The sequence below is a fragment of the Trachypithecus francoisi genome, unplaced genomic scaffold (assembly GCF_009764315.1).
Source record: "Trachypithecus francoisi isolate TF-2019V2 unplaced genomic scaffold, Tfra_2.0 Lachesis_group16, whole genome shotgun sequence".
NCBI classification, from domain to species: domain Eukaryota; kingdom Metazoa; phylum Chordata; class Mammalia; order Primates; family Cercopithecidae; genus Trachypithecus; species Trachypithecus francoisi.
Genome location: NW_022681461.1, coordinates 4,863,108 through 4,880,460, shown reverse-complemented (window position 1 = coordinate 4,880,460; position 17,353 = coordinate 4,863,108). Strand labels below are relative to the sequence as shown.

The following is a 17,353-nucleotide window of genomic DNA, read 5'->3' as shown; positions in this document are numbered from 1 at the left end:
AGAGCTAAGGCAGCCAGTTACCAAATGGCGGTAATTCAATCATCAGTCCAGCTCTCAAGCCCATGTTGCTGTTTCCAGCTCTAGTAATCTGCCGGGAAGTAGGGGTGAAAACACTGCAGGGAGATGGAAGATGCAGAGGAAATGGAGACCACCCTCTCCCAGAGGCAAGGCTGAGCAGAAGGCCTTTCAGCATGGACTGTCCCCCTCTGCAAACTCCTGGGACCCCACCCACTTGAGAGGCTGCTGCTCCATCCTTGAAACTGAAGACTGTGTTCAAGGACCCAGAAGATGAGGACGGGGGAGGGCAGACTCAGCATCTGGATGCCTGTGCCCATCAAATACACCACCAGGCAGAAGTGAGCTAGGCCACACTGGGCCATGCACAAGCGTGGGACTGGAAGGCACAGACACTGTCCCTGGAAAGGAGCCTGCCCCACAGGGCCCTGACACCTTATACCTCCCTTCTCCTTGAGGGTCTTCTAGATCAGTTGAGGGCTTTCTTTTCAACCTTTTCCAGGAGTTGGACAACTGCCTCTTTTACTCCATCAGAAAGAATGGTTTAAACAGAAAACAAGTCCCAACAGCTGCTACTAAAACAGAATAGTATCGTGAAAGGCTGGAGGCTCTGCAGTGACAGTGAAACAAGGAAAGGTGGTCTGGCGGTGCGACTTCAGTCAGGTGGAGGGGTCCTGGGGAAGTGGCATGGCAGCGAGACTCTAGCCTCAGATGGCTTTCCAGAGGGAAGCCGTACGTGAGTGAAGCCACACAGGCCTGAGTGAGGCAGTCGGATGAGGAGGTGGCAGGAGTGTGCCCTGGTATTTACTGTCCCCTTGACTAGACACTATCCCCTTTTCACACGCAAAAGCAATCACATGAACATGCTCACTGTATATTTGTACATATTCCTACAGACAAATGTGATTCCTGGGTTCAGAGAGTGAGAGTTTAGACAGCAAAGGGTCCGACGTCATCTGAATCCCTGCCTCCTCATCAGGATGGCACCAGCTTCTCCTTGCTTCAGTCTGTGTATACACGATGTGTTCTCACCACCACGCTGCTGGGGCTTCAAACCTGATGCTGCACCTCAGAAGACCCCTGAGGAGGACAGAGGTGTAAGGCGTCAGGGCACTGGGGGCAGGCCTCTTTCCAGGGGGCACTGTCTGTGCCCTCCACTCCCACAAATGTGCGTGGCCCAGTGCGGCCTGGCTCACTTTGGCCTGGTGGTGTATTTGATTGGCACAGGCACCCAGACACCAACTCTACCCTTTCCCTACCCTCATCTTCTGGGTCCTTGAACACATTCCTGTTTCAGGGATGGAATGACAGCCTCCCCACATATACGTGACCCCTCCCCACTCTCCTGAAGGTGGACCCCAGGCTGCTTCCAGCTCCCACTACCAGGGTTACCTGCTAGGCTGGCTTTATTGCTGTTGTTGTCTGAGGCAGTGGAATTACTGTGCCTTGCTTAAACCACAGTCATCTGGAGCACGGAGTCAGAACAACCACAGAGAACAAACATGTGCTTTGTCTTTTTATTATTCTTTATTGGTCCTACCAATGTGACTCTTCACCCAGGCCCACCGTTCCTATGCGCACTGGCTACGTAGGCATTCACATCATATGTCTGTGTCCTGAAAATCTCAATTTCTCCTTCCTATTCCTTTTCCATGCTCTGCCTCATTTTCTCAGAAATTGAAGGCATTTAATTATTACTATTTTTTTGTTTGGGTCTGTGTAAAGTTTCCTTGGCAGGAGAACATGCATATGACTTTAAAATAAAGACCAACATTCTGACACTAAGATAATGCACAGAAAAAATACAGTACTCAGACATCGTTGCAAATAAATACCCCATACAGATGAAGTTATCTCAAATGTAACAATATTTCTTATGAATCAACACTGTAACGGAAGGTAAAAATAGGAGTCCCTACAACTAGGAATAAGAAATGCTTATTCCAGGAAACAGAATTCTTTCATTTTTGTCATTTATATTATTATAATTTTTCCTTTTTTGGAGAAGGAAGGACAGTTTTTCTTCCTCCAAGAGTACCAATTTGACCACTCCCACGAACCTCACTCAGCAAACAAAACAGGATGTAGACCTGGTTTACCAAGGAGTTTTAATGAGTTCTGTTTCCTGAAATTAACAGTGATTAGTTACACCAAGCAAGAGAAGATATAATGTCTCGCTTTCACATTTGCAAAGAATACTATGGCTAACCCTCGTCCCCTACTGCGCGTGCCAACAAGAGCGTCGGCCCTCCTGACACCCTCAGCTCTTCACAAACGTGGCGTTCATACAGCTTGCTCAGCTTGTCCCAGAAGGTCCATTTGGTTCCCAAAGCACACTCAAGGTTTTGTGTTTGCTTTCATTTTCTAAGCCCCTGAATTTGCAAGTAAAGAATCACTGACTAACAGAATTTTGCACAATGACTGTTTTCTTTCCCTCAATGAAGATGCCCAGGTCCGGGTGTGAGGAGCGCCTGCCTCACCTGCTGTCCACGCTGGCCTTCAGCATGCCCACTAGCTCTTCCCTGCTCGCTTTCAAGAATGATCTACGCTGGGACACCTCCCTTAACTGATGAAGGCACTACTGGCAATGATTACTAACAAAAAGGTGTTGAAAGAGAACACCCTAAAAATCGACGACTGTAGAATTTTCTAAGTGTACCACAATTTGGCACAACAACCAGAGTAACAAAACAATTCCAATTTGGAATTTTATTGGTACAGTTGTATAAAATTCTGTTAATCAGTCATGCTTCACAATGTCCTAAAACCCAGAAAATTCTGGAATTTGTAGGTAATACTACTCATTCAATAATTTATCTTTTTTTTTTTCAAGTGCCTATTACTGTTTTAACCAGAGCAAAGGTCAAGTTTTCTTCTTGTTACATTGAACTATTCCTAAGAATAATAATAATACAATATGAAAAACCCCAGAATCTGAATACCCTGGATTTCTTAATGAACATGGCATTTAAAATCTGTAATTTCAAACATGAACCACAATGCCGTATGATCTAAAGGCTGCTGAACCACAGCGTGGATACACGTAGCTGGGCTCCTCGCTGGGTCAAAGCACTCATCTCCAAGTCTAAAGCTACACGCTACGCAGCACACAGCTCTGCCTCGTGCTGACACCAGACAAACACGGCGGGAGCTGAGGCGGACAGCTACAGGACCACGAGCATAGACCACGGCACCTGAGACCGTCTCTACGCAAGGAATTAAGGAAGCAAATATAATATCAAAATATCAAAAGTGCACAGGTTGATCGGATAAAAAAAGAACATGTGTAACAAGGAGCCCCGTGGTGGGCGTTTCCAGCGGGCTCCTGGCGAGCCTGGCAGCCAGGGAAGAAGGGTCTTCGGCCCGTACAGAGGCCTTTCCACGCAGCAGCTCGCAGCATGCTCAACATTAAAGCTTTTTTTCCTCCCATTAAAAACTTGGGGAACGCTATTTTGAAAAGAATTGCAGTGGTATATCCAAAAAGTTTCTAAGTGGGCCTTTAGGTTGCCCTTCCTTCCTCCTTGTGGGCCACGAGAGGGAAGGGAAGGGGGCTGCAGTGTGACAGGGCCGGGTGGCCAAGTCCTCCTGGCAGCTACTCTACAGCTGAAAACGGGAGAAAAGAGAGCGTTAGAAAGCGGTCATCAGTCGCTTCCTGTTTATCTGACAACTGAAGCTCTCCACGTGCTGGGAGGGCGCGAGCACGTTAGTTGGCAGAAGAGAAGACCTGCATGTGTTAGGGGGAGCCCAGTGGCTTGAGTGTCTGCAAAGCCCCTTAGGAGTATGGAGAGAAGCTGTGTGCCAGGCTTGCAAGGAGAGGGCAAAGCACGTGCAGGGTGAGCATGCCAGCAGTCATCCCACTGCGAGTCTTGCTGGGGCAGGGGGATCTGGGCCCAGGATTAACACGCAGGGGATATAACATGGGCCTGTCCTGGAGTCTGGAGAGGACCAAGACATACTCGGCACCAAAGGGAAGAGCACGCAGGGTAGACAGCTGTGGGAGGGGGCAACACGGTCTCTCACCAGGTAACTCGAATGCCTCTTCCGCATGAGAGACAAGGCAAGCAGCCTGCAGGAGAGAAGACTGCAGCCTCAGGTCCAACAGGTTCCACGGGGTGACCGGGAGAAAAATACTGAGAAAAGTTCTGCTCAGAATGTGGGAAGGCAGGCGCCTGATCCTGGCGTGGATGGAGCCTCTGGAAATGGGAGAGCCCTACAGCTACCTTTCCTCTTTCTCTGTTGCCATCCCCCAAATTGCACTAAATAAAGAGACCTAAACATCTCCTACCTGTGAATCCTGACCCCGTGCAAAGCTTTCCCAGCACCAGGCTGGGCTCTGGCTACAACTGTGGGTGTCCAACCCAGCCAAGCCCCTGGTGGCTCAGACGTCAGGCTAGGGTTTTCAAAGCCCCATGTCTTTGGGACTGAACCCCCTAAGGACAGCCAGAAAATTGGCTGCTGGGGTCACCCCAAGTACAAAAGGACAGGCTCTGCACTGAGGACCAAGGTCTGGCCAGGCACTTGGACAGCTTTTCTCATGAAAAATGAAAACCGGGGCCTTGGACCCTGCCCCTCTGTCACCTCATAGGCCACTAGACAAGCATCCTGGTCTCAGAAACGAAAAACCGAGCTCTGGATTCCTGGGTTATGGCCAGCTGTGTCTGTGCCATGTGTGTCTGGCCAGCAGAATACAGGGGCTCAGGGCTGCTCTTCGCTGGGCTTGGGGAAGACATTCTGCACTTCTGTCCTGAATATGATTTGCAGTGAAACAGTGCATAAACTACAACGCAATCCTTTCCATGAAACTCTGCCAAGCGCAGAGCCGTCCTCTGAAGCAGTACCTATACTGCAAGCTGGAACCTCCTAAAACTGCTTTCTAGTGCTGACGTTAGACACATGCGAGGAACATGCAAGTTTCAACTCAGGTTCTGCCCCATTTGGGTGCTGAGGGAGCAGGACCAGGACTCCTTCCCTTAGGTTTCCTCAAGGGTGCCCAGGGCTTAGAAGATGCTTTCATCACACATCTGCTGCAAGAATGTGCAGCTCTATCCCCACCTCTGACCCCCACCTAAGAGAGCAGCTGAGGACTGGGTGCTCCTGAGGGGCTTTGAGGAGTGAGAAACGACACAAAGCTCTCACAAGTGTCCTGCTGATGCGCACGCCCCATGGCGCCTCGGCTAGAATCCTACCCTCTGTGCATTAGTCACATTAAGATTGACCTAGCGCCGCTGTCCCGCTGCTGCTGGGTTAGTTGAGGTGAAGCAGATGTTAGCTGCAGCGTGCGGCGCCCCACAGCCCCTAATCACAGTAAATGCTGTGCTTCTCGCTGCAGAACACCTGGTTGGCCAGCCCGGTGCCCTCGGCCCTGTCGCTGGCACAGGCACAGGCGTGACTTACGCTCGGGGTGGCTGGCTTGGCTTTCGGGGCAGCTTTGGCGCGGCCACGCCGGGTCTGCTCATGGTCCAGCTCGAGCAGCTCCAGCCGCTGGGTCAGCGCCAGCTTCTGCTGGATGGCCATGCGCAGCAGCGAGTTCAGCGTCTTCTTCTCGTCCTCGGCGGCCGCCAGCTGCCGCTGCATCTCATCCAGCTGTGTGATGTACTCGTCACACCTGTGGGTACCAAAAACATGACTGAGGGGCGGGCAGAGCCGAGCAGAGGAGGGCAGGGCAGGGCTAGGCTGCACAGCCCTTTGACAAGCCTGTACCAGAGCCATCCTTCAGTGTGGCCTGTGGACTGGAGGGTGGGGATGGGGGAGAATTATTCTGGCTTATTTTAGCACAGGCTTTGCTCGGACAAATCCCTGATAAGGGTGACAGGGAGAGGCTTGGGCCCAGGCAGGGCAGCCCTATGAGGCTGGCTTGAGTTTTGTGGTTTTGTGCGGGAGGGGCTGCTGTGCTCATTCAGGGGCATGTAGTGCTTACAGAGAGGCTATGCCCCTCAGTGACTGGGCTTCTTTTAGGAGGCGCGCTCCCCACTTAAAAGGCCTCGAGTTGGCCTGGGGCATCAAGGCATGGAGAAGCCATGGCTTCTAGGGTGTGGATGTAAACCTAAGCAGGACTGGGCTTGTTCCCAAGGTCGATGCTTCGTCAGTCTGTGCTGAGCACTGACTGGAGCCAAGGAACCACGTGTGTGGACGCCATCGATAGCTTCATCCCAAAACCCTGTGCGGAGCTGTGGGAGGGTGTGGTCTGTCCCTGGATGCCCTTCTTCCACATGTCCCATGTGGGTGGGGCTTGGTAGAGACACAGGGCGGGTTAAACCCCGGGGCTCCCAGGGTGGTTAAGGCTGTGCAGGCACTGAGCGCAGCCCCACCCTGCCCACACGCACCCACCCTGCCTGTCCCCACCTGCCAGGAACCGGCCCTTGGATAGCACCCTCTCCAAGGACTCTGCTGCCCACCCTTTTGAGGACACACACTGAGCTGTGATCCTTGCAGGTTCAAAATCTTGGCTCCATCTGAAAAGTTAAGTTTTAAAATAAAACAAATTTTAAAAGGTAGGGTTTACATGCCGGAGGCTGAGAAACTGTGGAATTTTTTCCCAAGCCCCAGGAAGACAAGACGCTTCCAGAGAAACCCTGGGACTCTTCCTAGTCTGTACCCCGCCCTGGCAGGGCCTGCAGGGATACTGAGAAACTCGGAGTGCCTGGCACCAGGCTCGAGAGAAGCAGGCCCTATGTGCAGTTCCCACCCTGTCCAGCTCAGATCCTCAGCTTGCTCACCCATAAAAAGGAAACATCTAGGTTATCTGCTGCGCCCATGGTGGGCCTGGCTGTCCCCTATGCAGGGCTGGCCCCATGGTGCTATCCCAATACGACCCAGCAGGTGGCGCTACCCATCTCTGGAAGATGAAAGAGGGGGCACCTGGGAAGATGCTGGAACCAGGACCTGCCCCACAGAGGCCAGTGAACACCTAGGGAGCCTCGATTCCCAGCCTTGGGGTCTGACTCCCAGCCAGGAAGGGGTGTGCGCCCACCAGGGGCAGCCCACCCAGAGCCCGCTACTAAGAGCCCCCCCCCACAGAGGAAGAAGGAAAGCTGGTCTCCAAGCCCCAAGGCCCTCTCCTCACCTTCCCCAGATTGGCAAAGTGGAGGATAGGAGGTGAGTACCCAGTGGTCACAATGACGCAGAGGTACAGGGCTATGCACAGAGGTGGGACCCGAACTGTGGACCCCAGCAGTGACCTGCTCCAGCCAGGAGGGTAATCTTCCTTCTAAATCTACAAACATAAATGCACACTTGTGCCATATGGCCAAGTTCTTGGGGGCGAATACCTCATGAGAGAAAAGGCCAGGACTCCTCTGTCACCTGTTGGCCCCAAGTAAGTCCCTGGAAATGTTGGATCCAAGGGGTGGGAGCCCAAGCACCCCCTGAAGCTCTGCAACTCTGGCCCATCCACTCCAGGATCTGCTTTCCTCAGCCCCTCTGCCCTCAGTCTCCATATATGCAAAGCAGAGGCAAGCCTGGGCCTGCTGCGCTTTCATTCACAGCAAAATCGAATCGGCGCCACAGAACCCGGCTCCTGGGGGCTGGGCTAGGTCCGAAAGGAACAGAAAAAGGATCACACACACTCTGCTATCCCCGGCCACATGTGGTCACCTGCCAGGCACGTGCTACGCTCCAGCACCTGCTTGCGTGACCTCGGAGGACACTGAGGTGCAGCAGCTGGGGGCCCCCAACCCCACGTGTCACCAACTTGAGCACCAGTATGCCAGAGATGTGCCAGAGGCCATGCTTCCCCAACCTTGTACCCTGTTGGCCCCAATGGAGCTGGGCGCAGCCACTGACGAGGCAGGGTTGCAGGCCTCAGTATAAGGCAGTGAGAGGCTCAGGGTTTCACAGGCAAGTGCTGAGGACAGCTGGCCTCAGGGAAGGGGAGGGCCCAACAGCAGCACGGTTACCTGGTGGCAAACATGGCACGCAGCGAGGAGAAGGTGGCTGCGTCCTCCTTGAGGGCCTTGAGCTCATTGCGCAGCTTCATCATGGTCTCGGTAACCATGGCCTTCTCATTCTCATACTTGCTCTTCAGGTTGGCAAGGGCCACCTCGGCCGTCTGGGGTACAGATGTGTAGGGTAGAAAAGTGAAAGGCGTGAAGTCAGCCTAGCGGTGCTCTGGGAGTAGGAGAGGGAGCCCTGGTCTGAAGTGGTGGCGGTGCCTGGGAAGAGAGCTCCTGGGAGGCCCCTCTCTCTGACAAACCCTGGGGATGGACTCCAGCAGCTACGCCATGGGGAGTCCCACCTGCTGATTCTGACTGGCAGAGGAGGGACTGCCCCCAAACCTGCCTACAGGACCCCCACAAAGCCCCACCATCACTCTCCCCAGCTCAGACTACGGCTCTCACACGTTTTCCCGCCAGCATCAGGAAGCACTATGAGGCAGTCACAGTGAGTGAATGGCAGCGGCATTTCTCACGGGCTCAGCGGCTCTGCTGAGGGGCCCTCACGCCCACCTGCCCCCTCCACCCTCCCAGCTGGGGGCCCTGAGCAGGGGAGTGCAGACGGCCAAGCTACTATGGGCTGGCTTTGCCTGGTGGTGACGCAGGCCTGGGGGGCCCCGTGGCAGGGGGAGGAAGGAGGCCAAGGGGAAACACCCCCAGGCCAGCAGTGGGTGACAAGTGGCCCTGCCGCCTGGTGCCTCACCTGCTTGTTGGCCTTGAGCACAGTGCGCAGCGTGGTGATCTGCTCCCGCTTGGTGCTGAGCAGCGACTTCAGCTTGAGGATCTCCTCCATGAGCGCCTCCTTGTCCTTGTCCACGGCGGGGCCCAGCTCCTGAGAAGCGATGCGCTGGCGTGACAGCTCCGTGGTGCGGTCCACAGCTGCCTGCAGGTGCTTGATCTGGTCGCGGATGATAGCAATCAGGTTGTAGATGTTCATGGGCTCCCGGCGTGGGTCACTCAGGGGTGATGGCAGTGAGGAGCCAGGCGAGGGGCTGCTGTCCCCGCTCCCACCATCGGCTCGGCCTGCCTCAGGAGCCAGCAGCCCCTTGGGTAGGAGGATGGGTGAGCGGCGGCCGCGCCCCTCGGGGCTGGTGCGGCCCCCAGGGCTGGTGCGGCCGGCCCCGCCCTGGCCCTCGCGGTAGTAGTCCAGCATGACGCGGTTGGGCGTCTCATTGTTGCACATGCACACATGGTGGTAGAGATTGGCCAGCTCCTCACTGAAGGTCACCAGCTCATCCTGGGCCACACTCAGGCTGCCCTGCGTCTCACCAGCAACGTCGCTCACCTTCTTCAGCTCCTTCTCCAGCCGGGCCAGTAGCTCGCGGTCCTGGCGGCTGGCCTTCTCCAGCAGGGAGACCTTCTCCATGAGCGCCTGGCCTTCAGCCTCGTAGCGGCCCTTCTCCTCGGCGTGCTGGGCCTCACGAGCCTCGTGTGTGCTGCGCAGCGCCTTGAGCTGCTCACGGAGCTCACCAGCCTCAGCCACAGCCACATGGTACTTGCAGGCCAAGATCTCAGGCCCGTTGATGTCCACCTCGTAGTAGTCGCCGTCCTCATGGCTGTCACGGTCCTTCTCATTGTCCAGGGCCGTCTGCCGCTCCTTGCCGGCCTGCAGGCGCCGCAGTGCACTCAGATTCTCTGTGAGGCGGGTCACCTTCTCCTGCTGTTCTGACAGGGATCCCCGCGTGTGCTCCAGCTGCTTCTGTGTGTCCTGCAGCGTCGCCAGCAGGCCCGCCTTTTCCCGCTCCATCTGCAAAAGCACAGGCAGCAGGACACCATGTCAGTTGCTATGGACTCCGAGAGCTTGGAGGACCCCCAGGATGGCCCAGTGACATCCCACCCCATGTCAGGACAGGCTGTGAGCCCCAGGTTCCTTGGCCATGCTGTCAGTGAGGTGGACAGAGACACACAGGGTGTGGAAAGGATGGAACTCATGCCGGGCCCTCAGAACACTGCCCGTCACCAGTAATGGTGGTCACCCTCAATGCAGGCTCTTTCCCCACTCATGTGACAGGGGATCTGGGCTCAGAAAGTGGAGCTCTAGGCTGGCTGGGTGTGTAGTCAGGAATATTAGTGCCCTAGCCCTCTGCTTCAGAGGACGGGACTCTGTTGCCTTGGATCAACAGGGTCCACGTCCCAGGAGATGAGCCCATGTATGACCTTGGTGGGCCCCTCTGACACCTGGCCTGCGTGTAGGGATCACATGTGGGGCCAGTGTCTCATCACTTCACCCTGACACCATGTAGGTAACAGGGGAGCAATGTGGGTGCTGTAGTGCCAGGAAACCACTTCCCTGGGACTATTCTATGTGTGCTCCTAGAGTTCCATTTACAGTAATGATGCAGGAGATAAAATCAATGTAAGGAAAAGGGAAAGTTAACATCAGCAGAGTGTCAGGTAAGCACTGCTTAGTGAGCCCTGCAGAGCTGGAGTGGGCACAGTGTGCCGAAGGCCCGCTGCCTGCTCACCTGCATAAGCTGCTGCTTCAGCTTCTGGATCTCGGAGATGTTGAGCTCACTGAGTAGGTCGGAGACGAGACTAGGGGAGGGCGGTGCAAGGCCCTCCTTCTTGGGCGTGGAGGTCTTGTTGTCCAGTGGCAGCTTGGCCAGGCCGCCATGCTCAAAGCCATTGACCAGGGCCTCGGCATCGTTGTTGGGCTCAGCAGCATCATCACTAAACTTGAGGCCATCCAGTGAGACATGCAGGTGGCTGGTGTAGAAGGAATCATTGATGCTCATGTAGTGTGACAGCTCCTTGCGCAGGCTGTTCTTCTGCTCGCGCTCCGTCTTCAGCGTCTCTAGCGCCTCCTCCAGCTGCCGCTCTGAGATCTCCTTTAGGCGGATGGCATCCTCCAGCTGGCTGTTGAGGTACTCAGTCTCCTCTTCCAGACGCTTGATCTCATGCTTGAGGCCCTCAAACTCCACCTGGGAAAAGAAGTCAACGCTCTTGCGTCAAGGCAACATGGAAATTCCTTTTAGGCCCCATAAATGAAGAAAACACACCAGCACACCAACTCCGGCCACCCATGAAGCACAAGGTGAAACGCCAGATGAAGTGCCATCCTGGGAAGGGAGGGAGCCCGTCCAGGCCAAGACTACTTCTCCTGCTCAGAGATGTGGATGCTAAGAAGGTTCCAGGGCATGAGATGCGAATGCAATGAAACGCTCAGCCCAACCCACCCACCGTTGGGATCAGCAGACATGGGGAGGGGAACACAAATGTCTGAAGTGGCCCCACGCCAGGACTGTACATGTGGAGATGCACCAAGAACAACACACATCCACCCATAGAAGGCTGCCAACCTTGTATTAAGTCATTCACAAATATTACCAAGTGCATGCTGATTTAAAATTTTATAAAGTTATTTAATTAACATTAACAGTTAACTAAACATCTTAAGATACATAAAAATACATTTCAATGTGTGCTGTGATCATGACTTCTAATCATATTTCAAAACGAAGGAACAGAAACTCCCCCCAAGGCAGAACATCTCAGCCACTAAACCTCCACACGCACATGACACCCAGACCTGGAGGAGCTCGAAGGTAGGTGGGAAAAGCAACATCAAAGTCTTGTCTCCATGAAAATCGTATTTGCAGGTGGACAAGGCAAAAGTAGATAGAAAATGATGCCTGATGTGGAGGTTCAGAATTTGTGGGCAATTTCTAAAACTATTTCTTATTTTTCTGTAATATTTGGGCAAAAAAATCAGAAACAAATCAGTAACAGGAAGTGCTGAGCACATCTCTGCAGTCTTGGGTTGGAAGGGACACCTACTACCACATCCAAGGTGTGCGCACAGGAGGTAGGGTGGAGCCCTCAGTCTCAGCACACAAGTGGGGAGGTGAGGAATCCCAGACGGAGAGAGTCAGACTCCACTGAGTGCCAACCCGAGGACAGGGTCGCCTCAAGCCTCAGTTTCGCTTCTCCTAAGGCCACTGTGCGCTAGGCTCTGCCAACAGCAGCACCAACAACCAAATGGTACTTACAATGTAGATAGTGGCTAAGACTGTTCATGTGCACGAGCTGTCACGGAGGGACCAGGCTAGGAGCTCTGCACAAACACAGGCGCTTCCTCCTCCGGGCACACATACCACATTCCCTGACGGTGGGACTCAGAGGATTTCGGTGGTAGAGGATTTGAGGAAAGCAAGGAAGACATCCATGGCATTCCGGGGGAAGTTTTGGGGTTTCCTGAGAGAAAAGACTCCCATTCCCCACCATGCAGGATTGTGGCTCTTGGAGACAGAAGAGCAAGTTCAGGCCTTGAGTGGCAGCAGAACAGCAGAGCACATGATAATTTGGTCACATCACAGAGAGAAGGGACCCTCCTCATTCATCTCTGTCACAGGCAGAGACCCTGCTCGTCCCTGTCAGAGAGGGGTCCCTCTGAGACCTCATAAGAGACAGACGGGTTCCTGTTCATCCCCATCACAGACAGAGAGGACCTTCCTCGTCCCTGTCACAGGCAGAGACACAGGAATACTGCAGGCCTCATGGTCAGCACCTGATGGGGGAAGAGTCTCAAAGTCCAGTCTGGGGTTTTCTGGTGTAACCTCTTCATCACCTCTTAGATTTTTGTTTTCATTTTTGTTGGCTGGGACACCTCAGCCCGGCCAATGTCAGCAAACACTGCAGCCAGAGTTTCATCTTTTGGAGGGTCTGGGTCCCACCAAGTGTACCTCTGCCTCCACAGTGGGAAAGCTGGCCCTGGGCCTCAGGTGTGCGGAATGAGACAGGAACCCTTCTCAACAGGGTGAGGGCCTCGATGTCCAGTTAACCCACGTGCCACCTCCACCCCACAGGCCCAAGACTCGCCTGGTTCTGTCTGAGCACAGACACTTGCTTCTGCAGGCTGATGTTCTCCTCCTCCAGCTCCGAGTAGTCCTGCAGCAGGCGAGCTTCCCGGAATTTGTACTCCTTGATGTCATCCCGCAGGCGGCCACGCTGGATCTCCACATTCTGGTTGATCTGTTGGGGGAGAGGGAAAGGCAGGTGTGAGCAGCCTCCACAGGGCACGAGAGGGGCTCAGAACAGGCAGGCACGCCATGGCTAGCCACACAGCCAGAACTCAAGAGCCCAGGCTTGCAGGTGCCAGTGTGACTGCATGGAAAGGAGAAGGAGCCCAGCGCAGTGTGCCAGAGTGCACGGCGGACCGCAAAGTTTCCAGAGTAAATCCCCTCAGCCCTTCTCAGCTGGGAACCCCTGACAAGTGACTGCCTGCTCCAACCCTTGGCTTCTTCATCTTTAAATTAAAATGGGGTTAAAAGTAGTTCCTGCCTTCTATTATTGGGCATGTACACAGTAGTGTGCAGGTGGGCATACAAATGGTATAGTGCTGTGGCAAACAGCCTGCAGGTGCTGAAACTGGTAAACACAGAGTGTCTACCCCAGAGAAATGCACACATGCCCACAGAGAAACCGGTCCACAGATGTTCACAACAGCAGCGTTCATTTTGCCAAAAGGTGGAAGCAGCCCAAGTGTTCATCGACTGACGAATGAATAAACAAAATGTGGTCTCTCCACACAATGGAATGTTGTTCAGTCACAATAAGGAATGACGTATTGACACATGCTACAACATGAATGACCCGTGAACACATTCTGCTGAGTGAAAGAAGGCCTGTCACGAGAGGCCATGCATTGTATGATTCTATTTCCATGAAATGTCCAGAATAGGCAAATTCATAGAGACAGAAAGTAGGTTAGTGGCTGCCAGGAGCTGGGGAGGGGGAGGGGGAGTGACTGAAACGGGTGTTCTTTTTGGAGCAATGAACTGTTCTAAGATTGTGGAATGGTGCACATATATGTGACTCTACTAAAATACACTGAATTGTACACCTTATGTGGGTGAACTTTATGAGACATAAATTATCTCAATAAAGCTGTTAAAAATTAGTTTGGGTTGTAAGCTGTCCATAAGGAGCCAAGAGATGTCATGGGAGAGGCTTGTGCAGGGTTGGGGCGAACAGGATGCAATCAAGGCAGAATTCCAACTTGCTGCCATAAGCCAGGGACCTGGGCCCCTCAGCCGCAGCCCTAGCAATATCCTAGAAATAAAGATGCTTCTTCTTTGTGGTGGAAGCTGGCCTGTACATTACATGTTTAGCATATCCCTGACCTCTGCCCACCAGACACAGCCATCTCCTCTCCAGACATTGCCAATGTCCCCCAGGGGTGAAATCATCCCCTTGACAAACTCTCTATCTCCTCCCTGTACTCTGCTGACCCAGCTGCCTCCCTGTGTATCTGCAAAGGCCTGGCTCCCCAGACCACCACCACCCCTGCTCTAAAGCCCTCCTGGACTCTCAGCCAGAAGCCCTGTCCATCTTGCAGGCCCCACAGCTTCGTCTACCTCTTGCACTGTTCTCTTGGCTTATGCTATGGTTTCTCCTGGTAACATGTGTGTGCTCATCTGAATGGAACATGCTTTATAGACAAGATTCCAAGATCCCATGCAAGTACATACAAAACAGTCATACCGGGTTAGCAAAATGAAATAGGACATCCCTCCCCCCAAAAAAGGAATGCAACAGAGAGGGGAAGAGAGTCAGCGATATACAGCAAGTACTACTGACAAATGCTTACTATTCACAAAGATTACACTTAAAATCTACAGCAAATGGACACACACATAGTCCTCTCATTATAAGTGATCCAAGTAAGTGACAGAAAGCTGATACCATAAGAAACAGAGATACCATACAGGGAGGAAGAAAAGGCCTGGCAAAGCCTCATACCAGAGGAGAAAGTGAGCAAGCTGCATGCTGGGATGAAAGGAGAGAAAGCTGCACCAGCACAGCCACCACCAGGGCGAGGCCCCACAGTGGCTACACGAGGAGTGGATGGGGAGTGGGCAGGCTCTCCAGCCTCTCTCCTGTTAGTGAGACTGCAGCGAGTGCAGCGCCCCCCACGAGTGTGCTTAGGGGAGCTGCACAAGCCAAGTCACATCCAGGCTCTCCACACCCCAGCTGGGGACTTGGGCACCTCTATGCCAGAAAGGTGTCTCCAATTCCTGCTTTTTCCTTGCTAACCGGCAAGCAAGCGGTCTGCAACAGGTGTGCAAACATGTGCCACCTGATTCAATGCGGTCACCCAGCCGGCTCCTCAGGTGGAGTGGAAGCTGAGGGGAAGGTCTAAGTCCCACCAACTCTCCCAGGCCTGCCAGTCAAGATCAACAAACCCAGAAGGTGCTCCAGGCAGTGGGAAGAGAGGGCCAAGAAGCTTCCATGTGCCTGAGCAGAGAGATAGTGACGTGCCCAACTAAAGAGTGAAGCAGAGAGCCTGGCTGGATGCCTCATAGCATTAGGGTCCCCCAGAGGCACACACATGACTTCTGTTCCCTTGGCAGTGCCCATATGGGTCCTCAGGGTCCTTTACCACCTGGCCCAGGCAAGGTGTACTAGGAGTTCTGTCCTTGCACCATTGTCAAACCCAGAACACAGAGGCACACCCATGTCAAATGCTGGCCTGGCCATACCATGCCGTGGGTGACAATGGCACCATCTCTGCTGATGCTGGAGGACACAAACACTGTGCTTCCATGCCCACACCACTGGGCGTAGGCAGCCAGGCTCATCTGGCCTGCCACGTAGCACCTCCATCCAGCACACGCCCAATTGCCAAGGGCTCAAACAGGCTGACTGGTTGCCATGGGGTTTAGTTTTCCCTCAAGTAAGCACCTTCTCCCAGTGAGCCTGTCTGATGTCAGCCCAAAGGAGTACAGTGGACAAACTCTGCTGTGTGAGGCCGAGCAGCCCAGATGAAGGAGGTGGGAGCACAGGCCTGTAGCTGACCACCAGTGTCCCATCTCAGCTCCCCTTCTGTGGGATCCCCACACCTCAGACTGCTCATCAGCAAGCAGGGTGTGACAATTGCCTGCTTCAAGGAGCCACTCCGCAGGGGGTTGGCTGCCATCTCTCCTGTCCCCACCAGACCTCAACCCCAGGACACTCTCATCTCTGCCTTGACGGCCTAGGGCAGCCCCTTCACCCTACTCCTTCTTGGGGCAAATATGAAGAAAGATCTTGGTGTGTGTATGAGACCTGGCTCTGACCCCAGGCCTCCTGTGGCTCTCTGGGCCACTGATTCCCCATCTGGGAAATGGAGCCACATCCCCACTAAGGCCCCATCCAGGTCAGTCCTTAGAAGCTCTCCCACCTGCCAGGGGCCTGGGCAGGAAAGATGCTCTCACTAGCAGGAGAGAAGCTGGAGGACCTGCCCACATGTGGGTCCCACACATACGCAGCGATTAGAGTCAGGATCTGAAAAGCACCTCTCCCCTACCAGCCAGGACACCTTAGGCACATGGTGGAACCTTGCAAACCTCTGTTTCTTCACATCTGACAAGATATCAGTAGGGTCACCAGAAGGACCAAGTCTGAGGCAATCAGAACTATCCAACACATGCCAAGTATGTTTGTTACTGTAAAGCTTCACAGGTCCTCATGGTGTGTTGGGGTGTGGAGGTGAACAGACAACCAGTTGACACAAGGGAGGAAAAAGGGGAAGGGCTGTTGAGGGTGGCAGGGTGGTGGGTCAAAGGATACAATGAAGGTTGTTTTATTGTCAAATGTACCCTTTCTGACCCATGGGATGTGAGCCTTGGGCAGTGATTGGGCAGAGCCATGTTGGGGGGTAGGGGAGCATGGAGGAGCTTGGCACAGTGGCTCAGACCAGCAGAACAGCAGGCAGCAGAAGACAAGAGTTGTGCACGGCTGGGACTGGTGGTGGTGAGACAAGGTCAGTCCTAGAGAGGCTCCACCCCCAACTAGGTACCCAAGGCGAGGACCTGGGATGGTTCCTACAGCTCTGCAGCAACCCAGGGCAGGGACACGGGTGTGAGGGACACAGAATGCCCAGGGACCCAGGCAGGGACCCTCAGGAGAGAGAGGGAGGGCTGAGGGGTATGCAAGGAGTGTCAGGATTTCCTCCTGAAGCACAAACAGGAACCACAGAAATCCTCTCTTCCCCACAAGACCTGCAGCATCTTTAACTTGCTGTGCTCATTTCCAGTCTCACCTGAAGCCAGCAGGGCCACCCAGCCCTCTTTGGCCTCTGCCACCAGAGATAGGCCTCTTGGAACAGAGAAGGAGTGGAATGTGCTGGGCTAGGGAGAAAGCACCTGCACACGCTTTTCAGGAATAGAGGGGCCAGACAGATGGCAGCTGGGGCAGCCAAGGATACATCTCTCCAGCCACACAGCCCCTCCTCCCACTGACCAGAGGGCTCCTTGTGGGAGGAAATGAGAAAATGTACTGCCACTTCAGAATCTGAGACTCCCCACCCTGAGTCCAAGCCAAGCTCCTCCCTGGACCCCTAGGGCCTCAGCGATCTCTGACCTCTCATTCCTACCGCTGCTGGCACCGAGGGCAGTATCCTTCAGTACTGGCATGCTAAGCCAACA

At 54.0% G+C, this 17,353-nt stretch overlaps 1 protein-coding gene across 5 annotated transcripts in view; it reads right to left on the bottom strand.

The window, feature by feature from the left end:
- Positions 1-868: 868 nt before the first annotated feature.
- The window catches only part of BICD2 (BICD cargo adaptor 2), a 51,249-nt gene continuing 34,764 nt past the window's right edge, over positions 869-17,353 (bottom strand). For 2 of the 5 annotated variants that reach the window (XM_033236755.1, XM_033236756.1), the window contains exons 3-8: positions 12,765-12,917; positions 10,412-10,867; positions 8,650-9,693; positions 7,911-8,062; positions 5,410-5,620; positions 1,519-3,618 (exon numbers count right to left, since the gene is read on the bottom strand). In XM_033236755.1, coding sequence (XP_033092646.1) covers positions 3,613-3,618; positions 5,410-5,620; positions 7,911-8,062; positions 8,650-9,693; positions 10,412-10,867; positions 12,765-12,917 — 2,022 coding nt within the window. In that variant the 3' untranslated portion in view covers positions 1,519-3,612. Of the gene's footprint in view, positions 1,096-1,518; positions 5,621-7,910; positions 8,063-8,649; positions 9,694-10,411; positions 10,868-12,764; positions 12,918-17,353 lie in introns of those variants that run through there. The other 3 variants (XM_033236752.1, XM_033236754.1, XM_033236753.1) reach the window with 2 other exon arrangements.